A 27,446-nucleotide genomic window follows, 5' to 3' on the forward strand; every position below is an offset into this window, starting at 1 on the left:
TATGCAGGTACTTCCTACAACAGAAGGTGCTCTGTCAACAGGTGATATTGCTGTTGCTTGGTAGTTACATCCAGGCTTTAAGTAATTTCTTTTTATCTCAAGCTCTCTTTTAAGCTGCTACATCCCTGCAACACCCCCATAGGGCAACCACTTCAGCGGAGATAGATGGACCTCCCAGAGTTAAGGGGAAAGCTGTCCCCACCTCTCTCTCTCTCTCTCTCTCTCTGGTTTTTTATTTTTATTTATTTATTTATTTTGGCTGTGCCACACAGCTTGTGGGATCTTAGTTCCCTGACCAGGGATTGAACCCGGGTCCTCGGCAGTGAGAGTGCGGAGTCCTAACCACCGGACCGCCAGGGAACTCCCCCCACCTCTCTCTAATGAGGGAGCCTCGGCTCGACAGGAGTCAGATGGACCCAGGTTCAAACCCTGCCTCTGGTACTTAGTTGCTTTGTGACTCTGAGCTTCAGTTTTCTAACCAGAAAATAGAAATAATAATCACATGGACCTCGTGAGGTTGTTGAAAGGATTAAATAAGCCAGCGCTGCATGTCAGTTACCCAGGCCAGCCCTTGGCCCGGTAAGAACTCAGTATGTGCTCTTACCATTATCATGGACCACCACTCATTCAATCATTCAATAACTACTCTTTACACTCTAGTTCTGAGCCAGGCCCTGGGACAATTCCGGCACAGTGGCTCTCAAAATGTAGTCCCCATGCCAGGAGCAGAAGCATCACCTGGGAACTCGTTAAAAATGCAATTCCTAGGTGCTGACCTGGACCGGTTGAAATGGGAACTCTGGGAGTGGAGCCCTCTGGAGGATTCTGATGCACATCCAGGTCTGAGAACCACTGTTCTAGTGAGAAGGGGTAGAGAAACAAATATTTAAAACGAAATCATTGTATTTGTGACAGGGACCATGAAGAAATGAGTGAGTGACTGAGATGAAGGTGGGATCAGGAGAAGGTCTCATTTGAGCTGAGATCAAAATGATAAGGAACCAGCCAGAGGAAGATCGGAGCAGCACATTCCAGGCAGAAAGAAGGACCCGTGCAAAGGCCCTGAGGCAGGCCTTTCAAGGAAAAGCAGGAAGGTCAGGGTAGCTGGGTGTGGAGACATCAGGAGCCTGGGAGAAGGAGCTGGGATCTGATTCTAAGCTGTAACAGTCCGCCTGGGTCTGACTTGGCTCATCGGGTATAGTGCACATGGAACCCACAATCCTCAAACAGTTCAGCCCCTGCAGACCATATAGTACGAGTTCAGTGTCAGTTTTGTGCCCAATTCTGCTCAGCACCTCTGGGTGCAACCACGGTGCTGATCAGAGATGACAGCGGGGAGCCACGTTCTCTTTGTTCTCATTGGGGCGGGACGGGGGGCGGGGTGTATGTGTGGCAGTTCCACAAAAGCCAGAGCTGGCTGTGTGAAGCGGCAGGTGGGCTCGACAGAGGGGCCAGAATGTGGCCTGCAAGAAAGCAGAAATAGAGGCTGTATCGGGAAGGGCAGCTTAAGCCCTGGACTGGGTGCTGACCTGGGGCTCTGCTTCCGGGGCTGTAAGATAAAGGCTGGTGTGCGGGGTGGGGGGTGGCAGGGGGGATGTCCTGTGTCCCAGGGAGCAGCCAGAGGCTTGTGGGGAAAATACACGGTTGCAGATTCAGCTTGGGAGGGAAGGGCTGGGGTGAGGTGGGGGGCAGTGTGCAGGAGGAAGCTGACTTAAAAGAATAATAAGGATGGGGCTTCCCTGTTGGCACAGTGGGTAGGAATCCGCCTGCAGGGGACACGGGTTCGAGCCCTGGTCTGGGAAGATCCCACATGCTGTGGAGCAACTAAGCCTGTGCGCCACAACTACTGAGCCTGCGCTCTAGAGCCCGCGAGCCACAACTCTGGGCATGCGTGCCACAACTACTGTAGCCCACGTGCCTAGAGCCCGTGCTCCACGACAAAAGCAGCCACCGCAATGAGAAGCCCGCGCACCGCAACGAAGAGTAGCCCCCGCTCGCTGCAACTAGAGAAAGCCCGCGCGCAGCAACGAAGCCCCAACACAGCCATAAATAAATAAATAAATAAATAAGGATAATCATAGCTATCATATATTAAGCACTTGATTTGCCAGACATCAGGCTAAGTGTTTATATTAACTCTTTTTTTGCAACCATGCCATGAGGAAAATATTATCAGCATGCCCATTTTGCAGATGAGGAAAGTGAGGCAGTTAACTAGATAGGGAGGGTTGAGGCCGACCCCAGGGGAAGCAGAACTAAGATGAAGGAGGAGGGAGAGAGACTCACTGATGGATTGACCTTTGCCTAAAGCCAGCTCCATCCATCTCTCCCTTATGAGTGAAGTGAAATCAAATCAAGACGATTCCCTTCTTAAACCCCCTCCAACAGCCTCCCATTCTGCTTTTCCTGCCATGGCTCCGAGGCTCCCCAGGAGCTGGTCCCCGCCCGCATCTCCACCTGCACCTTCTCCCTGCCACCCCCGCTCCCTGCACTGTACTAGCCTATGGTCGACTTGGCTAGGCTGGTACCACGTTTCCGGAATCCTGTTCTCTGTGGTTTCAGGTCAGAGTTGGCCAAAAGTGAACATGTACCAGATCAGGGCAGAGAAAGTGAAGCAGCAGCCATCTTGCTCTAAAGGGTGGCAAGGGCAGCAGGCGGCAGGTGCGGAGCTCATCCTCCATCTTCCCTGCTCCACGGCCAACTTTCCTTCCTGACGTGGACCCTGGTGACCAACAGTGACCTCAGGTCCACCACCACACACTTCCTGCAAACTCACAGAGGCGATAGCTCCAAAGAACCAATAACCTTCCACTGGCATCTACACCAGCCCCTCTTCATGGTCCCCCTGCAACGACTGGACATGCTGCTTCCAGAAGTTCCCAACAACCCAGGCTGGCTTCCCATATCAGGGCAGGTTAGAGACTTTGCTCTGAACCTCCAGTTGGTCCTTTCAAACTGTTACTTCCCCAGCTCCTCCTAGCGTTGTATAAGGTCTGCGCTCCGATGATAAGTTCTTTTTCCATTACCCTCGAGTTGTTCTGCTCCCTGACTGATCCCTCACTGATAGAGTCACCAGCAAAAGCAATTCTGTACCTGTTCCAGGATCAGCTTCTAAGGCAACTGGTGGCTTCCAATTCCTGCCTCTTGGAATGCTCACTCCAACATAAGAAGCCCAAGCCACGCGCAACATGTGGGTGCCCCATAAACAGCCCAGGGTGAACTCCCATCCAACAAGCAGTGTCAACTGCCATCCACGCACGTGCACCATCTTGAATGTTCCAGCCCAGTCAAGCCCGTAGCACACGCAACCGAAGAACCGCCCAGCCGAGCCCAGCCAACCAGGGAATCATGAAAGATACCAATGCAGGCGCTGTTTTGAGCCATTAAATTGTGGAGTAGGTTGTTACATAGGAACGGGTTATCCGAACACACCCCGCGGTTCAGCCACGTGGGTCTTCTTTCTGCTTCTTAACAGTGCTTTCGAGATTTGATGACCTGTTTCTTCTGCTCAAAATGTTCTTCCCCCCCGTCTTCTCATATCTGTATCTTCTTGTCATTCAAGGCTTAGTTTAAATGTCACCTCCCCAGAGAGGCCCACTGTCATGGTCAGTTCAATATGTCAACGTGGCTAAGGCACAGTTCCCAGTAATTCAAGCAATTATTAATTTATATTCCTGCTGTGAAGGTATTTTGTAGATGTGATTAAAGTCCACAGTCAGTCGGCTGTAAGTAAGGGAGATTACCCTCGATAATCTGGAAGGGCTGACTCAATCCACTGAAAGGCGCTAAGAGCAGAACTAAGGCTTCCCTGAAGAAAAGGAAACTCTGCCCATGGACAGCAACTTCAGCTCATGCCCAATCGTTCCAGCCCACCCTTCCTGACCGCCTACCCCATGGATTTCAGACCTACCCAGCCAGTCACCACAATCACATTAACCACATCCTTGCAATGAATCTCTTAATATATTCATTCTACCAGTTCTGCTTCTCTGGTAGAGCTCTGACTGACCCTCCCTCTGTGGCCACCCCATCAAAGCTGGCCACCTAGCCACCATCGTTATCACCCTATTTTAATTCTCCACATAAAACTGATCACCGTTTGTTATTTCTCTTGTGGATTGTTTCTCTCGACATATTCTAGAAAAGTGCTGTCCAACAGAACTTTCTGTGCTGATGGAAACGACCTAGAACCGTGCTGTGCCAATAGGGTAGCCACTAGACACAGGTGGCTGTAGATCACTTGAAGTGGGGCTCGTGCCATGGAAGAAGTGAAATTTTAATTTTATTTCACTTCAATGAACATAAGTTTAATTCACCACAGGAGTCTAGTGGCCGCCATATTGGACAGCTCGGGTCTGGAACACAAGGTCCACGGGAGCTGGCTGGCCTTGCCCGCCACTGTGTCCCTAGCCCCCCACCGAGACCGAAACAAAGGCTGTTCAATCGAAATTTATAGTGAATGAATGAGCTGTGTCTGCAGAAGGGTTTCTGTCGCTTGCAATCAGGAGTCCTAACACGGAGTCTCGCTGTGTAAGGGATTCCTGAGAACCCACAGAACAGGACGCTGGAGAACGGGGGAGGACATGGTGCTGGAACACACCAGACACGGCGGCTCCTCCGCCGCCACCCAGCCCAGCCCTCCCGAAGTTAGAAGCAACTGGAACAATAGGGCAATCAAGACGGTTCCTACTCTTTGTTCCTGTGGAAGGAAGGCTAGAGTGGAAGGCGGGGTTCTGGTGGGCTTCATTCAATACCCAAACTGAGGAGATACCAGAGAGCATCTGAGGCTGTCCTATTTCGGGGCCACTCTGCATCCTATTTTCCTCCTGGCTGCCAGTTCCCTGCCCCTCCACCCACCCCCGAAACTCAAAAGGAGGAGCTGGAGGGGGGCTCAACAAAGCAAGCTCCCGGGACACCTGTCTGCCAGTGGCACCCTGGGCTCCTCTTACGCTTCCTGGCATCTCACTCCAAGTCACCCACCCACTCTGCAGCCAGGGTGTTTGTTTGAAAACTGGAAAAGTAATCCAGGCATCTTCTACTCAAAACCCTGCCATGCAAGCTCTGGGCCATGGCCCACCGTGGCAGCTGGCCCTGCCCCCTGTCTGATGCCAGCCTCCACCTCTCTGCCCAGCATTCCCAGTGGGGCAGCCACACTGGTCTCTCCACGCCTGGGATGCTCCCAGCTCCCTTGCGGAAGCAATGCACTTTGATGTGCTCCCACCACCCCCCGGTCATTAGGAGACCTCCCCCTTCCTCCTCTTGGTCTCAGCTCTACCCTGAAGTCCCAAGAAAGTCATCAGGCCCTGGAACCCAGCACAGTACCAGATGTGCAGTGAGTGCTTGATATATGTGTACAGGAGGGAGGGGTGGGAGAGAGGGAGGGAGAAAAGCAGGGTCTTCCATTACGTTGAACCTGGGTTTTTCCTTCGGAAAGTGAAGATACAAATGACCACACATTAGTAGGCTAAAAATAATCAAAAAGCCAAGAAACAGCATAGAGAGAAAGAGCAAACATCAGAAAAGAGACAGTCCCGGCAACAGCGCTCTGATACCTGAGCCACGTCCCCACCAGGCTCTCCTCTGACAGGGCAGCTGTGACCCAGCAAAGGAAGGGTCAGGAAGGGAGCCCGTGGTCTTCCTACCTGAGGTCTCCAGCCTTGAAGTGCTCCACAGCGCTTATTCTAACACACTTTCTAATGTACATGCTTATTATGATATAATTTATTGCCTGTCTCCCCCACTAGAATGTAAACTCCATAAGGACAGACATCTAAGCACACATTTTCAGAGATTAGAACAGTGTCTGGCATACTGTAGGTATTCGATAAACTTTGTTAAATGAGTGAATGAATGTTTGTGGTTTCAGGCCATAGCTGATGTGATAAGGAATGGTTGGGATATCCTGGCTTCGGGGTCCCTGGAGCTTGTTGAAGGAATGATCGCACATTCTTTGGTGTCCGGCTAAGGCTGACCTAACAAGATGTGAGAAGAGATGAAAGGGTTAAGCTTTCCTATCTTTGGGGTTCCTTGGGCACTGGGAAATAAGGATAGCCCCAAAACCCAAGGAGGAAAACTAAGATTAGAGTTAACAACTCTAAAATCAAGCTGCCCCTATGCTCTAAGAAAGAGAGAGACTGAGATTACATGCATTCCTGGCCAGACATAAAGCTTCCTTGTCTCCATATGTTTGGTTTCCATACGAGTTTCTCATCACAACTTGTATTCCTTCAGTCCCTCAACAAACGTGCATTGAGTCCCCACTACACACCAGAATTTTAAATATCTGATTTTACCACTGTAGGAGACTCCAGCTTTCTGGCTGAGAGCTGGGAATACCAAGCTGAATATGGTAAGACTCTCAAGAAATGAGAGTCTAGTGCGGAAGACACTTATTTTTTTCTCTAGTTTAGGATAACATTTTTGGTTAAGGTGAAGGGCAGGAAATGACAGGAACCAGCCAGCTCCCAAGATAGTTCGAAGCTTCAAGAAACCAATGATAATTTTTTTTTTTTTTGGCAGTATACAGGCCTCTCACTGTTGTGGCCTCTCCTGTTGCGGAGCACAGGCTCCGGACGCGCAGGCTCAGCAGCCCTGGCTCACGGGCCCAGCCGCTCCGCGGCATGTGGGATCTTCCCGGACCGGGGCACGAACCTGTGTCCCCTGCATCGGCAGGCGGACTCTCAACCACTGCGCCACCAGGGAAGCCCATCAATGATAATTTTTGAGCGAAGAGAATTTAAAGCAAGAATCCTTTGAGGGTGGCTCACTGCTTCCCCCTGGTGGAGATCAGTAGCAAGCAATGTCAGGCGGCTTTCCCACAAAACTTCATTCAACAAAGTGCAGAGGCTTCGAGGCAGGAGTTGGGCCTGAGAATAAACAGGGATTCACCAGGAGGACAAAGGGGAAGGGAATTCTAGGCAGAGGGGTGAGTACCAAGAGTCAAAATCCATGTCTGATCTAGGAAACCCTAAGTAACTAATAGATTAATTGGATATTTAGGGCTTGCGGGGGAAATGTGAACAGTGGGCTTCCAAATGGGAACCAGATCCTGAGGTGCTTTGCAATCCATAAGAAAGACTGTTCATTAAGGCACTGGGGAGTTTTCCTGGGCTACATGAGCGGGAAGGTGTATTGATTCAGAGATATTTGTTGAGTCCCTCCTATGGGCTAGATATGTAGCTGGGAACAAAATGGTGTATAAAAACAGGTATGATCCCTGCCCTCTTGCGGCTTTAAGGCTACTAAGGAAGAGAGGTATCCATTAAAAAAAAAAAAACACTCCTTAAAAAAGTTTAAATTAAACTTAAAATGTGAAGAGTGGCACCATAACATTGAGGAAAGACAGAAGTAGAGTACGATGTTAAGGAGACTCAGAGCTGAGTGGATAGTGCTTTACTGAGTTGAGGTTCTCTCCAGGCTGACCCTGGCGCTGGAGGAATCTGGGCATGAGCACGGCCCTTGGTCACTGCTTTCAAGGTCCCAGTGGCTCAAAGGGTGGCATCAGAGGTAGGACATTGTCAAAGGAATCTCAGCTGCCTAGGAAGGGTTGGTGGTGGCGGGAGGATTGATTATGTCAGTGTTTTTTTCAAACCATGGCTCACAGTTCAAAAGTGGGGTGTGAAATCAAAGTGGTGGGTCATCACCAGCATTTGGCAAATTATATGGAATAAAATAGAAAAAAGTGTATAAAATATCATGTATAGTAAGAATGAGTATTGTTTCATGAAACTCCTTTTAGTTGTGTATGTGAATGTGTACATGCATGTGTATTTGTGTATGCGTGTGTGTGTACAGGGTTGCAATATAAATCATATTTGTTACTGTGTATCTTGATTAAAAATTTTTTGAAAAATACCCGATTAGAGGCCCTCTCAAGGTCTCACCAAGCCCAGAATGTTACAAAGGATGATGGCCCAGCCCACGGAGAGGTGACATAAACCCCTCTCTCAGGAAGAACTGGGGTCCAGCTCATTTATAAGAACTTTTCCAAACTCAGTAGCACAACTCTGAAGAGAAGATATTAACTCTGAAAAGCAATTAAGAACCTAACCTCACGGATGGACCTAGAGTCTGTCATACAGAGTGAAGTGAGCCAGAAAGAGAGAAACAAATACCGTATGCTAACACATATATATGGAATCTAAAAAAAAAAAAAAAAAAAAAATGGTTCTGAAGAACCTGGGGCAGAACAGGCATAAAGGACACAGACTTAGAGAATGGACTTGAGGACACGGGGAGGGGGAAGGGTAAGCTGGGATGAAGTGAGAGAGTGGCATGGACATATATACACTACCAAATGTAAAATAGATAGCTAGTGGGAAGCAGCCACATAGCACAGGGAGATCAACTAGGTGCTTTGTGACCACCTAGAGCGGTGGGATAGGGAGGGTGGGAGGGAGACACAAGAGGGAGGAGATATGGGGATATATGTATATGTATAGCTGATTCACTTTGTTATAAAGCAGAAACTAACACAGCATTGTAAAGCAATTATACTCCAGTAAAGACGTTTAAAAAATCAAACAAACAAACAAAAAAAAGAACCTAACCTCAAATGCTCACTCTCATGAATTGTGGGGGGCAGTGGGAGGGAGAGGCATAAATTGGTACGAATTTTTGGAAAGCCATATGGTGACATTCACCAGAAGTCTTAAAATATGTAAACACTTTGCTGCAGGAACTCCACTCCTATGAATTCACACTACAGGGATCGCCAAGGATGTACCCAAAGTTAACACTCAAAGTTGTTCACTGAAGCAATGCTTATAACAGGAAAAAAAATGGATACAACCTACATTTCTAGAAATAGGAGGCCGGTGGAATAAATGGTGGCAGATTTCAGGCGTTAAAAATGAACAGGAAATACACTTATTGACAAAGGAAGGTGTTTATGATATAACATTGTAGTTCAGTGCAATTTTTTAAAGGCGAGAAAATTCCCAGCTGCTTCTCACAGTAGGTAGAGAGAAGAAGTCCCCCTGAAGCAGGTTTTGTCTGCACTGAGTGACTGAGCGGCCTTTTTTAACTATGTGAATATTAGGTGAGTCAATAGCATTGTACTAGAGTGAAGAATAACATGACCTTTATAGCTAGTCAACCAGGGGTAATTCTGCACCCTCCCTGGAACATTTAGAAACATCTGGAGACATTTCTGTTTGTCATGACAGGGATGAGGCAGGGGCGCTACTGGTATCTAGCGTTACCTCTACTGGTAGAGGCCAGGAATGCTACCAAACACCCTTCAATGACAGAAGAGCCCTCAATTCAGGGCTATTTGATGATGATCGTAGCCATCATTAGAGTCTGCTAGCAAGAAAGAATCCAAAAGGGCGTGCATGGGGGAGCTGGGCCAATGACCTGTTTCAAACATGTTCTTTTCTGTCCACTTCCGTATGCCCAGCCCTGCTGGCACACATAATCACTCCATAAATACTCGTTGAACGTTGCATGTTGAATCCAGCTAGGGCACCGAGATGAACAGCCCCCGACTTTATCAGTGCCAGACTAGTGCTCAACAGTGACTCCTTGTGGTGGGAACTGAAACAACCATGCAGGTGGACCAGTAAGCTTTTCTTTGGCTGTTTGCAGAGCCGATCGCTTAGGACTGAAAAGGCCCCAGAGAGAGTGGAAAAATCATGAGGCTAGAGGAAAGCGGGAAACCTCAATCAGAATGATGTTTGGTGTCCTGCTAATCAGGGAAAACAGGTATTTGAGAAATTAATGAAAAATAGCAAAGAAAGATTACAATGTTGGACCTCAAACTGATAAAAACAAATCAGAGGTTATTTTGTTAGGTGAAAAAAGCAGGTTTCAAAATAATATGTATGGATAATCCTAGCTTCATGGTTTTATCATTTATTGTTTAGAGAAACTATACACATACCCATTTGTCAGGAAGAATTATACCAAAAATTATACCAAAATGATAACAGTAGAGGGTGGGGACTTGGGTTGGTTTTTTTTTAATCTATTTTCTAATTTATTTTACAATGAATGTATATTATTTATGGAAAAAGAAAAATAAGAAGTTAGATGCTGAGCCAAAATACAAAGGCACTTCCCAATGTATAAGGTAAAAAGACCCTAGGGACTTCCCTGGTGGTGCAGTGGTTGGGAGTCCACCTGATGATGCAGGGGACACAAAGCCCTGGTCCGGGAGGATCCCACATGATGCGGAGCAAAAAAAAGACCCTAGTCTTTCACTCACGCCCAATATTTCCATATATGGACCCTAATTATCCAGAAGCCCATGCCCTACCACCTCAGAAGGTCTCCCTTGGGCAAGAGTAGCTGCCCTACCACTTCTTCTGGCTCCAAATTCCAGGCCCCTCTTTCCTCTGCTCATGAGAGGTATGCACCATCCAGAGCCGGCTCTGCCTCATCCCGGCCTGCAGGTGCGGGCACAAGAACCCGGAGGAATGGCGGCACACGTCGCGGACGCGTTTCCATCCCCCTGGGGCTGCTCACCTGACATGTGGACGTTCCGTAGGCAGGAGAGGGAGGCATTGAGGCGGGCACACTCCTCCCGGTTGGCCCCGTATTTCTCCACGGTCTCACACACCTGCTCGTCCGTCATCTCCAAGAGGTCCTCCAGACTCAGCTGGCCCGGGGTGATCTCCTAGCGGAGGGAAGAGAGAAAGAGGGTAAACAGACCGGAAGCGCCCGAGGGGAGGCCTCCATGTCGCCCTCTAGTGGTACCTAGAGGAAGGCCAGGCTCTCGGTGGATGTCGGCTTAGCATAACGGTTGGGTCTCCTCACTCGGTCAGACAGGCCTGCGTTTGAATCTCAGCTTTGCCACTCATTAGCTAGATGATCCCGGGCAAATCACTTAACCTCTCTGAGCCTCACTTTACTCACCTGAAAAGTGGGAATCTTAAGCTCATGTGCTCTGTAAGGTCGCAGGTATGCTTAGCACATAGTCGGAGCTCTGTAAATGGTGGCAGTTAATTACCTGTCTCCCCATGCAGTTTTTGAACTCCTTATAGGCAGGGCTCCAATTTACTCATCTTGGAAGGCCTTCCATGCCTCCTGCCCAGCTTGGACTGCAATGATTTGTCCCAAATCCAGGGTGAACTAATAAGAGCAGAGAAAACTGGACAGCCCAAGTCTCCTGATGGCTGGTCTCCTTTCCCTTTTCTTCTCTCTTTCCCAGCCACACATTTTAGGGCTCAGATTGGTGGTTCAGGAACCCTAAGGGGAAAGGGGGGCTGGAACCCTGTGGGTGGTTCAGTGCTGTCAATCAAACGGGATTTGGGTCTGAGCCCGATAGGGCAAGACTTTGCAATCTAAGACGAAGTGGAGTACAGCATGGAGTGGGGAAAGGGACACCGCTGAAGAGATGGGCTGGAGGAAAGGTAGGATTGCCGGCTATAACTGTGTTGGTCAGGTGTCCCTTCACCACCGCCAGCAACCATCCCTCCCTTCCCCGAAGCAGTGTGTCCCTATACACCACAATATGGACACACCTGGAAATTGGTCAAACTTCTATATTTACGCATCTAAAAAAAAACAGCCTTCACATTATAGCACTTATTGGTAACCAACATTTTACATTTATTATTATTATTACTATTATTAAAATAAGAGTTTTAGATAGCAAAGAATGGCGATTCTAAGGCAATATTATGGAGTACTTCCGCCCTCTTGTGGCTATATCTGTGTATTACAAACAAATGAGACACCATCCTACCCCACCCCGCCCCCGCCTTAACCTGGCAGTCAGAAAGAGGAAAACTGCATCGACACAAAAATTCTATGGAAAAAAAAAAAAAAAGCTGCCGGGCAAAAGCTGAAACCCAATCAGTGCCTCTCCAACTCACTAGGTCAGGGGCAGAGAAAGAACAGTAATGAGTCACATAGCAGCTTCCTCAAATAGGGACTGTTACAGGGAAGTCCACATTAAGAAAGGTGGTGCACCAGGATCTGAAAGTGTGAAGTGAATTACATTTAGAAGGGATGATTCACAACATAAAAGAATTCTCCTCTTTGCTGCAAGATCCACTTGTGCATTTTAATCCTATAATTTACCCTCCAAATACTCAATTTACATTGAAGTTTACGGTTCACACACACACACTAATCACAGAAGGAAGAATGACAGAAAAAATGGAGAAGGCTTTAACTAGCTTGGGCCAAAAGAGGAGAGGCACTTCTGTTCGATTTATTCATAATAATAATAATAATTGAAATAGAACACTGTTTTAAGTGCTTTTCATGGATTTTCTCTAAAGGTCACAAAGACCACATAAAGCAGGTACTTTTACCATCATCATCAGTCTGTAACTAGGACATTGGCATTCAGAGAAGTCAGACCACCATCACCCAGGGTCACACTGTGAGTAAGTGTGAACCCAGGCAGTCTCACTTAGGATATTTCTCCATACTGCTGGTTCTTCCACAGAAGGGGGCCGTCTGGGGGACACACGCGTGAGCTGCAGACAGAGAGCTGGAAACCCAGCTCCGTCCACACCACCTGGTTGGTGGCCTTGGACTCGATTCTCATAGACTAAGATAAGAGCCAGAGCCCAGGCACCTGCAGGCCAGGTAAATGTAAATGAGCAAAGCTGAGGACTAGCCTGGGGGATCCTAAGGGGCAGCAGAATTCGGTTCACTGACACCAGACAGGAATTCGGTTCTGTGCGGTCAGCAATTCCGATTTTTCGAGAGAAGCCGAAGATCTGAGTTTTTTATGCAGACTCTTCCAACTCTTAAATACTGGCTCAAGAATAATTTTGAAGACAAACAAAAAATATCTGTGCCTCAGATACAAGATACAGCAGAGGGCCACTAGTTTTCAACCCCTGAAGGTTTGTCTCGGTCTTATTCGCCTCAATTGATAAATAAATGGTCCCGAAAGCCTCTGAAACGTGTATGGAGCCATGCAAATAAAATGTACTGTCTGTACTTTTATGGGACCTTTCATTTTAAGGATATTCACACGAAACCGCCATCCTGGGAATGATATTAAGAAACAGAGACTCCTACACCATCTGGTGCGTATGCACAAGATGCAGGCGGAGGGGGGAGAGGGGAATGTGAGGCTTCTGTACCCCCAGCTCAGGACTGTTACATGTAGCAGGTTCGGGCAAGATCACATTGGGAACAAGGTCTAAAAAGACAAAAGGATCTTCCAGGCCTCTTTGAGCAGGAAGCAGGGGGTGCCTTGAGAAATGGCACTTGGTCCTGCAGGTGAGGGGGGCGCCCAGAACGCCTTCTCCCCAGCTCAGGGAGGCCCCCCAACAGGAAAACGAGGAGAAAGCACCATGCTTCCCACTTCACACTCTGGAGTCCATCTGAGCTGGGGTTTCCTGCTAGCCCCGCCCACTCACGAGCAGGGCAACTCCCTCCATCTTCTAGCCTCGGTTTCCTGCTCTGTACAATGGGGTAAAAGTCATACCTACCTCAAAAGGTCGTTGTGAGGGTCTGAACAGTCTCAAGAGTTGAGATCCTGCATGTAAAACCCTCAATACTATGCCTGGCACTGAAGATTCAATGAATGAGAGCTGATTTTATTAGGAAAGTTTCCACCCACTCACTGAAAACAAGGGGGGACACAAGATCCCAGAGGGTAAGGAAATCTCACCATCCTTGAAACCTTAAGGAGGTGATCCACTCCTGGAGCGTGGACACAAGACAACAGGTGTTCTGATTTTGTCACTAGAAAACCTATTACTTCCAAAGTTTTCAGTAACAGCAACAACAATAATAAGTTGACATTTCCTGGGTACTATTAGGTTGCAGACTATGGGCTGAACATTTTACACAGATCATCTCATTTTATCATGCCAACTACTTAAGAAGAGGAGACAACCATTACCCCATTGAACAGATGAGAAAACCAATGTCCTAAGATATGCTGCCCAGTATGGTGGCCACTGGCCACATTAATGAACATTAAATACAATTAAAACTTGAGTTCCTCAGTCACAGGCACTAACCACAATTCAAGTGCTCAGTAGCTACATGTGGCTGGTGGCTACCACATCAGGCAGCACAGATATGAAATATTTCCACCATAGTAGAACATTCTGCTGGACAGCACTGGTCTAAGAGGTAAAGTGATTTGGCCCAGGAGGCTGAGTCCTTAAGAGGCAGAGCTGAAAGAGGGTCTATCTGACTCTAGGTCCACACTCTTTTTTTTTTTTTTTTTGGCCACACCTCACAGCATGTGGGATCTTAGTTCCCTGACCAGGGATCGAACCTAAGCCTGGATTCTTAACCACTGGACCGCCAGGGAAGTCCCTAGAACCACACTCTTAATGACCCCATTCAGACAGCATCAGAGATGCTCCGTGCCTGCATCCAACGCGTATTTAAGTCCTACTATGAGCCAGACACAGCCAAAAACCCACTGCCTGAGGGGGCTGACTGCCGGCCAGTAAGGGGCAGAGGGCAGGGGTCGCCTCCAGTCACCTCCAGGACTTCCTTCCGCACGTCGACGATCCGGAACCAGTGCCGGAGCTGGGGGAAGCCGTCCAGCTCGGCATTGCGTTCCTGCAGGGCTACCTTCTTTTTGCAGGACAGCTGCCGGCTGAAGTACTTCACCAGCTTGCTCTGCGGAGACACAGAGAACAGAGGACATGTCTCAGAGGCACTGCCACAAGGAGGAGAGGCAAGCATCTCCCCAATGTCCCCTCCGCACCCCAACTCCGTGTTTTAAAGACCGGTTCAACTGCAGTGAGACCCAGTTTCCATTCATGTCCCAACTGTGTTGGTGAAGATGGGCAAACAGGCAGGTTCCAAGATTCTGCTGGGGAGCACGGCGTGCGTTGTACCCGTGTAGTGGGGGCGGGGTTTGGACTGTATCCATCCACATCTCCACTGCACCAATCCTTTGACCTTCACAGTTGCACTTGTAGGAACTCCTCCCACAGACACCCCATCCTGTGCCAAATGACTGTGGAGAAGGATATTTCCTACAGTTCTGTTTGCAATGGCAAAAGATTGCAAACACCCTGAGGGGCCATCGGTAGGAGACTCATCATAAATGAGGATACACGCACACAGCGGAACTCTATGCAGCTGTAAAACAAAAAGAGGAAGTGTGCTGTGTACTAAGACAAGATATGCTGATAAATAAAAATAAATACTCTCTCATTCATGTGGGAAATGTTTACATTTGTGTATCTTTGTAAATGCAGACGCTCTCTGGAAAGATCCCTAATCTTCTAGGGAAGGAAAGAGGGAGGGAGGGGGACAGAGGTGAGAGGAACATTTTGTTTAACCCCTTTTTTACTATTTCAGTCTTAAGTCACATGCAAGTATTCATAAATTAACAAATACTTTTAAAGTGAGGTGGACCCCGGGACTTCCCTGGAGGTCCAGTGGTTAAGACTCCATGCTTCCACCGCAGGGGGGCACAGATTCGATCCCTCATCCAGGAACTAAGATCCGCATGCTGCCTGGTGTGGGCAAAAAATAAATTTAAAAAATAAAATAAAATGAGATGGACCTGAACCCATGCTTCTAGAGGGATGCCATGCCATGAAAAAGGAAAGGTTTTTTTTTTTATTGCCTATTATGTAAAAACTAACAACATTAACAAAAGAAAGGCAATAGGTGTGCATGAGCAGAGAAAAAAGTGTGCAAGACACACCCCAGCCTGCTAAGTTGGGATGGGGAAGCTCTATAGATGGGGTGAGAAAAAAACGGTTGTATTTCTTTATATATTTTTGCTTTGTTTCAATAGTTACTCAAAGCATGTTTCATTTTTGTGATTTAAAAGCTATTTAATAAAGATAATTCAATGAAACAAAAATAAAAATCCTTAGTTATACAAATGCTTTTGACATTTTAAAGCACCTGTCAGCCAATATTTATCAAGAAGGCGGTCCCGGAATTCTAGGATCACATCATTTGGAGCAGGGCATGACAGCAGTGGGCACCTGTTTCTGTCTAGCTGGTCTCCATACAAAGACTATTTCAGCTTTCTTTTGGGGAGCCTCCTTCTTCGGCTCCCAGTTCATATGGCTGAGGTGAGGCTGGCTTCACCCACCCACCCCACCACCACCGGGCTGCAGGGTGGGCATGTGACCCAGGCCTGGCTGCAGCCTTTGGAACAGAAGTAACAAGTAAGCCAGGCTGGGCCGCCGAGAAACCTCCCCATCAACCCTTCCCAAGCACTCAGAGGACAGCTCCCACTTCCCACTGGAATTGTCAGGAGGGCGCCAACGAAGCCAGGAGCTGGCGGGGCATCCCTGTTGCCATCGAGGAGAGCTCACCTGACACTGAAGCCCACTGGAAGAAATCAGAAAACTGGTGCTTAAGTTAACGTTAATTTTATTCACCTCACTAGTAAAGAGAAAGTTGCCATTCTTTTTTTTTTTAACGGAGATTTTTTAAATTAATTTATATTTTTGGCCGTGCCGCGCAGCATGTGGGATCTTAGTTCCCCAACCAGGGATCAAACCCGTGCCCCCTGCAGTGGAAGCACGGAGTCTTAACCACTGGACTGCCAGGGAAGTCCCAAAGTTGCCATTCTTGATCAGCCCACATTCTATTGCAATAACGGCACAAAAATCACCTTATGCTAATGTACCTAGAATGCTTTTCATTTAGAATCTCAATTCCGAGTGTTAGAATAGAAAATTTCAAAAAGAATATGTTTTTTCTCTAGCTTATTTCTGAATGAATAGGGTCTGACCTACTGAGACTTCAAAGCTGGGCTCTCAACTAAGACATCCATAGAACTTTCATGTCTCTCGTTTTATTTTACAACTTGTTTTAACTATTCTCTTTATACAGGTATGGAAAACCACACAAAAGAAAGAAGTACACTTTGACACGTTCCCCATCATTCTTTGAGCACTTCCTTACTCTCTGACACCACAAAATTTTCTAGGGTCATCTTATTCTTTTCCTGACCCAACCCTGGAATCCATCGTTTCTCCAAGAAGTGTTGGTTCCTCTGAGCGGAATATGGTATTCAGAAGCCAAGATCTGGGTACTTGGTGAGATTATTGATACCGGGGTGTCATCATTTCCAGTCCCCTTAGTAGACAGCCTAGGCAACATATGTATGAGCAATGCATATGTGAATACGTAGATACATAAATCTGCACCTATATTTATTTTGTTATTTATATGTATTGATAACTGATACCTCTAATCCCAATCCAACACCATGGGGTTTATTCTAGCATTTTCCCTCCCCACATTTGTATCACTCTTCTCAGGCAGTGAGAAAAACAATCCTCAATATACTTATTTATTGGCTCCGTCTGCTGGATTTAGCGAATTCCCTAACTCCACCAGGCCACTGCCCTGCCTAGGTGCTGCCCTCATGAACCCTGACCCCTGCTGGGCTGCCCTCTCACCCTAGTTCTGCTGCCTGCCTTGTTTTTGTTTTTGTTTTTTGCGGTACGCGGGCCTCTCACTGATGCAGCCTCTCCCGTTGCGGAGCACAGGCTCCGGACGCGCAGGCTCAGCGGCCATGGCTCACGGGCCCAGCTACTCCGCAGCATGTGGGGTCTTCCCAGACCGGGGCACGAACCCGTGTCCCCTGCATCGGCAGGCGGACTCTCAACCACTGTGCCACCAGGGAAGACCTTGTTTTTGTTTTTGTTTTAATTGAAGTATAGCTGATTTACAGTGTTGTGTTAGTTTCTGGTGTACAGCAAAGTGATTCAGATATAGATATAGATATGTATATATCTATCTATATATATTCTTTTTCATATTCTTTTCCATTATGGTTTATCACAGGATATTGAATATAGTTCCCTGTGCTCTACAGTAGGACCTTGCTGTTTATCCATCCTATACACAATAGTTTGCAACTCTTAGTCTCAAACTCCCAGTCCATCCCTCCTCTACCCCGCCCTTGGCAACCATAAGGCTGTTCTCTATGTCTGTGAGTCTGTTTCTGTTTTGTAGATAAGTTCATTTGTGTCATATTTTAGATTTCACATATAAGTGATATCACATGGTATTTTTCTTTCTCTTTCTGACTTACTTCGCTTAGCATGATAATCTCTAGTTGCATACATGTAGCTTCAAATGACATTATTTCATTCTTTTTTATGGCTCAGTAGTAGTCCATTGTATATACGTACCACATCTTCTTTACCCATTCACCTGTCGATGGACATTTAAGTTGTTTCCATATCTTCGCTATTGTAAACTCTTCTGCTTATGAACACTGGGGTGCATGTATTTTCAAATTACGGTTTTCTCTAGATACGTGCCTAGGAGTGGGATTGCTGGGTCATATGGCCATGCCTTGTTGTTGTTGCTGTTGTTTCAGATATTGATGTTTGCCAATGGATTCTCAAATCCAATATCCAGGCACCACCCCCAACTCTGCTCTGGTTTCACACGCTGAGAAGCGGACACGAGTGAAACTGATTTAATCTCGGTGTCAAATGTCCAAAATGGTCATTTCACCAGCTACATGTGGCTAACTGAACATTTAGGGTATTGCTATAGGGTGATTAAGGAATGGAATTTTAAATTTTATTTAATTTAAATTTGAAAATGGAAGCCACGTACAGCATTTTTCTGTTAAACATAAACTTATCATTTTGATAGAGCTACATTTTACTTTAACTTTGACATTTTAGGGTCTGAATTGAGATGTGCTGTAAGTGTAAAATACACATTGGATTTCAAAGACTTGATAGGAAAAAAATAACATAAAATATCTCATTAATATTTTTACATGGATTACATGTTTCAATGATAATCTTTTGGATACATTGGGTTAGATAAAATATATTACTAAAATGAATTTCAGCTGTTTATTAATGTGGCTACTAGAAAATTTTAAATTATACATTTGGTTCACATCTGTCACCCTCATTATATTTCTAAGGGACAGTGTTGCTCTAGGGCTTTATCCTAAAGAAATAATTAAGGATATTCATGAAGTCTTGCTCCAAGTGGATAATAGCCATGAAAGATTAGAAACAATCCAACTCTTCAGTGATAAGAGCTGATGTAAATAAATTACAATGGGGACTTCCGGGAAGATGGCGGAAGAGTAAGACGCGGAGATCACCTTCCTCTCCACAGATACACCAGAAATACATCTACGCGTGGAACAACTCCTCCGGAGCACCTACTGAACGCTGGCAGAAGACCTCAGACCTCCCAAAAGGCAAGGAACCCCCCACGTACCTGGTTAGGGCAAAAGAAAAAACTAAACAGAGACAAAAGGATAGGGACGGGTCCTGCACCAGCGGGAGAGAGCTGTGAAGGAGGAAAAGTGTCCACACACTAGGAAGCCCCTTCGCGGGTGGAGACTTCGGGAGGCGGAGTGGGGGAGCTTGAGAGCCGCGGAGGAGAGCACAGCAACAGGGGTGCGGAGGGCAAAGCGGACAGATTCCAGCGCAGAGGATCGGGGCCGACCGGCACTCACCAGCCGAGAGGCTTGTCTGCTCGCCCGCCGGGGCGGGTGGGGCTGGGAGCTGAGGCTCCGGCTTTTGTCGGAGCGCCGGGACAGGACTGAAGTTGGCGGCGTGAACACAGCCTGCAGGGCGTTGGTGCGCCGCGGCTGGCCGGGAGAGAGTCCGGGGAGGGGTCTGGACCTGCCAAAGAGGCAAGAGACTTTTACGTCCCTCTTTGTTTCCTGGTGCACGAGGAGAGGGGATTAAGAACGCTGCTTGAGAGAGCTCCAGGGACGGGCGCGAGCCGCGGCTAAGAGTGCGGAGCCCAGAGACGGACATGGGACGCTAAGGCCGCTGCTGCCGCAGCCAGGAGGCCTGTGTGCGAACACAGGTCACTAGCCACACGCCCTTCCGGGGAGCCTGTGCAGCCCGCCACTGCCAGGGTCCCGGGATCCGGGGACGGCTCCCCCGGGAGAGCGCTCGGCTCGCCTCAGGCTGCAGCGTCACGCCGGCCTCTGCCGCTGCAGGCCCGCCCCGCACTCCGTGACCCTCCCTACCCCCCCGGCCTGGGTGAGCCAGAGCCTCCGAATCAGCGGCTCCTTTAACCCCGTCCTGTCTGAGCAAAGAACAGACGCCCTCCGGCGACCCACACGCACAGGCGGGGCCAAATCTAAAGCTGAGCCCCTGGGAACTGTGAGAACAAAGAAGAGAAAGGGAAATCTCTCCCAGCAGCCTCAGAAGCAGCGGATTAAAGCTCCACAATCAACTTGATATACCCTGCATCTGTGGAATACTTGAATAGACAACGAATCATCCCAAATTAAGGAGCCCTGTGGCTGAAAGGCTCTTGGTGCTGCAGCCAGGAGTCAGTGCTGTGCCTCTGAGGTGGGAGAGCCAACTTCAGGACACTGGTCCACAAGAGGCCTCCCAGCTGCACATAATATCAAAAGCAAAAATCTCGGAGAGATCTCCTCTCAACACCAGCACCCAGCTTCACTCAATGACCAGCAAGCTACAGTGCTGGACATCCTATGCCAAACAACTAGCAAGACAGGAACACAACCCCACCCATTAGCAGAGAGGCTGCCCAAAATCATAATAAGTCTACAGACACCCCAAAACACACCACCAGACGTGGACCTGCCCACCAGAAAGACAAGATCCAGCCTCATCCACCAGAACACAGGCACTAGTACCCTCCACCAGGAAGCCTACACAACCCACTGAACCAACCTTAGCCACTGGGGACAGACACAAAAAACAACAGGAACTACGAACCTTCAGCCTGCAAAAAAGGAGACCCCAAACACAGTAAGATAAGCAAAATGAAAAGACAGAAAAACACACAGCAGATGAAGGAGCAAGATAAAAACCCACCAGACCTAACAAATGAAGAGGAAATAGGCAGTCTACCTGAAAAAGAATTCAGAATAATGATAGTAAGGTTGATCCGAAATCTTGGAGATAGAATGGACAAACTGCAAGAATCAGTTAACAAGGACCTAGAAGAACTAAAGATGAAACAAGCAACGATGAACAACACAATAAATGAAATTAAAAGTACTCTAGATGGGATCAATAGCAGAATAACTGAGGCAGAAGAACGGATAAGTGACCTGGAAGATAAAATAGTGGAAATAACTACTGCAGAGCAGAATAAAGAAAAAAGAATGAAAAGAACTGAGGACAGTCTCAGAGACCTCTGGGACAACATTAAACGCACCAACATTCGAATTATAGGGGTTCCAGAAGAAGAAGAGAAAAAGAAAGGGACTGAGAAAATATTTGAAGAGATTATAGTTGAAAACTTCCCTAATATGGGAAAGGAAATAGTTAATCAAGTCCAGGAAGCACAGAGAGTCCCATACAGGAAAAATCCAAGGAGAAATACGCCAAGACACATATTAATCAAACTGTCAAAAATTAAATACAAAGAAAACATATTAAAAGCAGCAAGGGAAAAACAACAAATAACACACAAGGGAATCCCCATAAGGTTAACAGCTGATCTTTCAGCAGAAACTCTGCAAGCCAGAAGGGAGTGGCAGGACATATTGAAAGTGATGAAGGAGAAAAACCTGCAACCAAGATTACTCTACCCAGCAAGGATCTCATTCAGATTCAACAGAGAAATTAAAACCTTTACAGACAAGCAAAAGCTGAGAGAGTTCAGCACCACCAAACCAGCTCTACAACAACTGCTAAAGGAACTTCTCTAGGCAAGAAACACAAAAGAAGGAAAGGACCTACAATAATGAACCCAAAACAATTAAGAAAATGGGAATAGGAACACACATATCGATAATTACCTTAAATGTAAATGGATTAAATGCTCCCACCAAAAGACACAGATTGGCTGAATGGATACAAAAACAAGACCCATATATTTGCTGTCTACAAGAGACCCACTTCAGACCTAGAGACACATACAGACTGAAAGTAAGGGGATGGAAAAAGGTATTTCATGCAAATGGAAACCAAAAGAAAGCTGGAGTAGCAATTCTCATATCAGACAAAATAGACTTTAAAACAAAGACGATTAGAAGAGACAAAGAAGGACACTACATAATGATCAAGGGATTGATCCAAGAGGAAGATATAACAATTGTAAATATTTATGCACCCAACATAGGTGCACCTCAATACATAAGGCAAATACTGACAACCATAAAAGGGGAAATCGACAGTAACACATTCATAGTAGGGGACTTTAACACCCCACTTTCACCAATGGACAGATCATCCAAAATGAAAATAAATAAGGAAACACAAGCTTTAAATGATACATTAAACGAGATGGAGTTAATTGATATTTATAGGACATTCCATCCAAAAACAACAGAATACACATTTTTCTCAAGTGCTCATGGAACATTCTCCAGGATAGATCATATCTTGGGTCACAAATCAAGCCTTGGTAAATTTAAGAAAATTGAAATTGTATCAAGTATCTTTTCTGACCACAACGCCATGAGACTAGATATCAATTACAGGAAAAGATCTGTAAAAAATACAAACACATGGAGGCTAAACAATACACTACTTAATAACGAAGTGATCACTGAAGAAATCAAAGAGGAAATCAAAAAATACCTAGAAACAAATGACAATGGAGACACAACGACCCAAAACCTGTGGGATGCAGCAAAAGCAGTTCTAAGGGGGAAGTTTATAGCAATACAAGCCCACCTTAAGAAGCAGGAAACATCTCGAATAAACAACCTAACCTTGCACCTCAAGCAATTGGAGAAAGAAGAACAAAAAAACCCCAAAGCTAGCAGAAGGAAAGAAATCATAAAAATCAGATCAGAAATAAATGAAAAAGAAATGAAGGAAACAATAGCAAAGATCAATAAAACTAAAAGCTGGTTCTTTGAGAAGATAAACAAAATAGATAAACCACTAGCCAGACTCATCAAGAAAAAAAGGGAGAAGACTCAAATCAATAGAATTAGAAATGAAAAAGGAGAGGTAACAACTGACACTGCAGAAATAAAAGAGATCATGAGAGATTACTACAAGCAACTCTATGCCAATAAAATGGACAATCTGGAAGAAATGGACAAATTCTTAGAAATGCACAACCTGCCAAGACTGAACCAGGAAGAAATAGAAAATATGAACAGACCAATCACAAGCACTGAAATTGAAACTGTGATTAAAAATCTTCCAACAAAGAAAAGCCCAGGACCAGATGGCTTCACAGGCGAATTCTATCAAACATTTAGAGAAGAGCTAACACCTATCCTTCTGAAACTCTTCCAAAATATAGCAGAGGGAGGAAAACTCCCAAACTCCTTCTACGAGGCCACCATCACCTTGATACCAAAACCAGACAAGGATGTCACAAAGAAAGAAAACTACAGGCCAATATCACTGATGAACATAGATGCAAAAATCCTCAACAAAATACTAGCAAACAGAATCCAACAGCACATTAAAAGGATCATACACCATGATCAAGTGGGGTTTATTCCAGGAATGCAAGGATTCTTCAATATACGCAAATCTATCAATGTGATAAACCATATTAACAAACTGAAGGAGAAAAACCATATGATCATCTCAATAGATGCAGAGAAAGCTTTTGACAAAATTCAACACCCATTTATGATAAAAACCCTGCAGAAAGTAGGCATAGAGGGAACTTTCCTCAACATAATAAAGGCCATATATGACAAGCCCACAGCAAACATCATCCTCAATGGTGAAAAACTGAAAGCATTCCCACTAAGATCAGGAACAAGACAAGGTTGCCCACTCTCACCACTCTTATTCAACATAGTTTTGGAAGTTTTAGCCACAGCAATCAGAGAAGAAAAGGAAATAAAAGGAATCCAAATCGGAAAAGAAGAAGTAAAGCTATCACTGTTTGCAGATGACATGATCCTATACATAGAGAACCCTAAAGATGCTACCAGAAAACTACTAGAGCTAATCAATGAATTTGGTAAAGTGGCAGGATACAAAATTAATGCACAGAAATCTCTGGCATTCCTATATACTAATGATGAAAAATCTGAAAGTGAAATCAAGAAAACACTCCCATTTACCATTGCAACAAAAAGAATAAAATATCTAGGAATAAACCTACCTAAGGAGACAAAAGATCTGTATGCAGAAAATTATAAGACACTGATGAAAGAAATTAAAGATGATACAAATAGATGGAGAGATATACCATGTTCTTGGATTGGAAGAATCAACATTGTGAAAATGACTCTACTACCCAAAGCAATCTATAGATTCAATGCAATCCCTATCAAACTACCACTGGCATTTTTCACAGAACTAGAACAAAAAATTTCACAATTTGTATGGAAACACAAAAGACCCCGAATAGCCAAAGCAATCTTGAGAACGAAAGAAGGAACTGGAGGAATCAGGCTCCCAGACTTCAGACTATACTACAAAGCTACAGTTATCAAGACGGTATGGTACTGGCACAAAAACAGAAAGATAGATCAATGGAACAGGATAGAAAGCCCAGAGATAAACCCACGCACATATGGTCACCTTATCTTTGACAAAGGAGGCAGAAATGTACAGTGGAGAAAGGATAGCCTATTCAATAAGTGGTGCTGGGAAAACTGGACAGCTACATGTAAAAGTATGAGATTAGATCACTCCCTAACACCATACACAAAAATAAGCTCAAAATGGATTAAAGACCTAAATGTAAGGCCAGAAACTATCAAACTCTTAGAGGAAAACATAGGCAGAACACTCTATGACATAAATCACAGCAAGGTCCTTTTTGACCCACCTCCTAGAGAAATGGAAATAAAAACAAAAGTAAACAAATGGGACCTAATGAAACTTAAAAGCTTTTGCACAGCAAAGGAAACCATAAAGAAGACCAAAAGACAACCCTCAGAATGGGAGAAAATATTTGCAAATGAAGCAACGGACAAAGGATTAATCTCCAAAATTTATAAGCAGCTCATGCAGCTTAATAACAAAAAAACAAACAACCCAATCCAAAAATGGGCAGAAGAGCTAAATAGACATTTCTCCAAAGAAGATATACAGAGTGCCAACAAACACATGAAAGAATGCTCAACATCACTAATCATTAGAGAAATGCAAATCAAAACTACAATGAGATATCATCTCACACCAGTCAGAATGGCCATCATCAAAAAATCTAGAAACAATAAATGCTGGAGAGGGTGTGGAGAAAAGGGAACCCTCTTACACTGTTGGTGGGAATGTAAATTGATACAGCCACTGTGGAGAACAGTATGGAGGTTCCTTAAAAAGCTACAAATAGAACTACCATATGACCCAGCAATCCCACTACTGGGCATATACCCTGAGAAAACCATAATTCAAAAAGAGTCATGTACCAAAATGTTCATTGCAGCTCTATTTACAATAGCCCAGAGATGGAAACAACCTAAGTGTCCATCATCGGATGAATGGATAAAGAAGATGTGGCACATATATACAATGGAATATTACTCAGCCATAAAAAGAGACGAAATTGAGCTATTTGTAATGAGGTGGATAGACCTAGAGTCTGTCATACAGAGTGAAGTAAGTCAGAAAGAGAGAGACAAATACCGTATGCTAACACATATATATGGAATTTAAAAAAAAAATGTCATGAAAAACCTAGGGGTGAAACAGGAATAAAGACACAGACTTACTAGAGAATGGACTTGAGGCTATGGGGAGGGGGAAGGGTAAACGGTGACAAAGCGATAAAGAGGCATGGACATATATACACTACCAAAAGTAAGGTAGCTAGCTAGTGGGAAGCAGCCGCATAGCACAGGGAGATCAGCTCGGTGCTTTGTGACCGCCTGGAGGGGTGGGATAGGGAGGGTGGGAGGGAGGGAGACGCAAGCGGGAAGAGATATGGGAATATATGTATATATATAACTGATTCATTTTGTTGTGAAGCTGAAACTAACATACCATTGTAAAGCAATTATACTCCAATAAAGATGTTAAAAAAATAAATAAATAAATAAATAAATAAATTACAATGTATTCATATAGTGGCATACCATTTAAAGATGTACAAAATATGTATAATATTTGTAATGTATAAATAATGTATTAAAAGCTTTATAAAGCTATACGAGTATAGATGCAAAAAGCCTTGGGAGGGTATGTAACAAAATTAAGATTACGGGTGACCTATTTTTTTCCTGTTTGCACATCTGTAGCAATCTTGGAAAATACGATGTATATGCATTAGCTGCTTATCATGGAAAAAAATGTTTGGATAAGGTTGGCAATATTTTTTAACGCTGATGCTATCCAATGTCAATGAGAATGTGAGAAACCATTGAGAATGCCACCAGAAAGCAATTTGATTTGGAAGTATCAACATTTTTTTTTCAATTGAAGTATAGTTGACTTACAATGTTGTGTTAATTTCTGCTGTATAGCAAAGTGATTCAGTTATACATATACATATATATATATATATATATATATATACATTCTTGTAAAAATTATTTTCCATTATGGTTCACCACAGGATACTGAATATAGTTCCCTGTGCTGTACAGTAGGACCTTGTTGTTATCCTTTCTACCTATAATGGTTTGCATCTGCTAACCCCAAACTCCCAATCCATCCCTAACTCCCTCCGCCCTGGCAACCACAAGTCTGTTCTCTATGTCTGAGAGTCTGTTTCTATTTCATAGATATATTCATTTGTGTCGTATTTTAGATTCCACATATAAGTGATATCATATGGTATTTGTCTTTCTCTGACTTACATCACTTAGTCTGATCATCTCTAAGTTCATCCGTGTAGCTGCAAATGGCATGATTTCATTCTTTTTTATGGCTGTAAGTAGTATTCCATTGTAAACATGTACCACATCTTCTTTATCCATTCATCTGTCAATGGACATTTAGCAGGATTGATGGAACCATGTCACTGCTCAAACACCCATGCTTGAAGAGCAGCATTTCCCAAGTGTCGGTACCACTGATAACTTGGGGTGGTACCCAGGCATGGCAACGTTGGGTCCCATAATGAGCACATTCTTTCCTGTCCTAATCTCCCTGCAGCCATCTAATTATATATCAAAGAGACAGTCTCAGTTCAGTGATATTATGTCTTTAACACCTAACACTGGCTAATCTCTCTTTATAACAGACAGCAGGACACAGACTCACAGCCCTGGGCAGGTAACAGTATTTAACAACTTAATGATACATGTTCATCGTATTTATTTTCTTGATTGTCTTCCATTTATGGCAAGTGATACTAGTTTTCTATTACAATAGTTGTACAAAGCTTTAATTTTAGATACATGTATGTTTTTAGAAAATTGGGTTTGGTTGATAGCAAAATACACAAATATGACAAAAAGTACGATCGTGATACAAACTGATGAGTTTGGGCAACACTGTCCTATAGAATAATGTTCAAACTCTTTTGACTATTATTTGGGGTTCATCTCAACTCCATTATTCTCCTTGCCTCTCATTTCCATGCAATTCCCTAAACACGTCACCTCTCTATGCATTTGCTCAGGCTCCTCCTACCTAAAAGTCCTTTCCATATCCCCCTGTGGTAGACGTAAAGAGGACCTGAATCCTTTACCCCTCCTATCTCCACATCCTTTGCGATATGACTTTGCAGTGAACTCA

General features: G+C 45.0%; 1 protein-coding gene across 1 annotated transcript in view; it reads right to left on the reverse strand.

The window, feature by feature from the left end:
* Positions 1 to 27,446, reverse strand: part of KSR2 (kinase suppressor of ras 2) — a 407,661-nt gene that overhangs the window by 309,291 nt on the left and 70,924 nt on the right. The window contains exons 2-3 of the mRNA XM_060120912.1: positions 14,413 to 14,553; positions 10,468 to 10,618 (exon numbers count right to left, since the gene is read on the reverse strand). Coding sequence (XP_059976895.1) covers positions 10,468 to 10,618; positions 14,413 to 14,553 — 292 coding nt within the window. The remainder of the gene's footprint in view (positions 1 to 10,467; positions 10,619 to 14,412; positions 14,554 to 27,446) is intronic.

Source organism: Lagenorhynchus albirostris, chromosome 14 (genome assembly GCF_949774975.1).
Source record: "Lagenorhynchus albirostris chromosome 14, mLagAlb1.1, whole genome shotgun sequence".
In the NCBI taxonomy this organism is placed as follows: Eukaryota; Metazoa; Chordata; class Mammalia; order Artiodactyla; family Delphinidae; genus Lagenorhynchus; species Lagenorhynchus albirostris.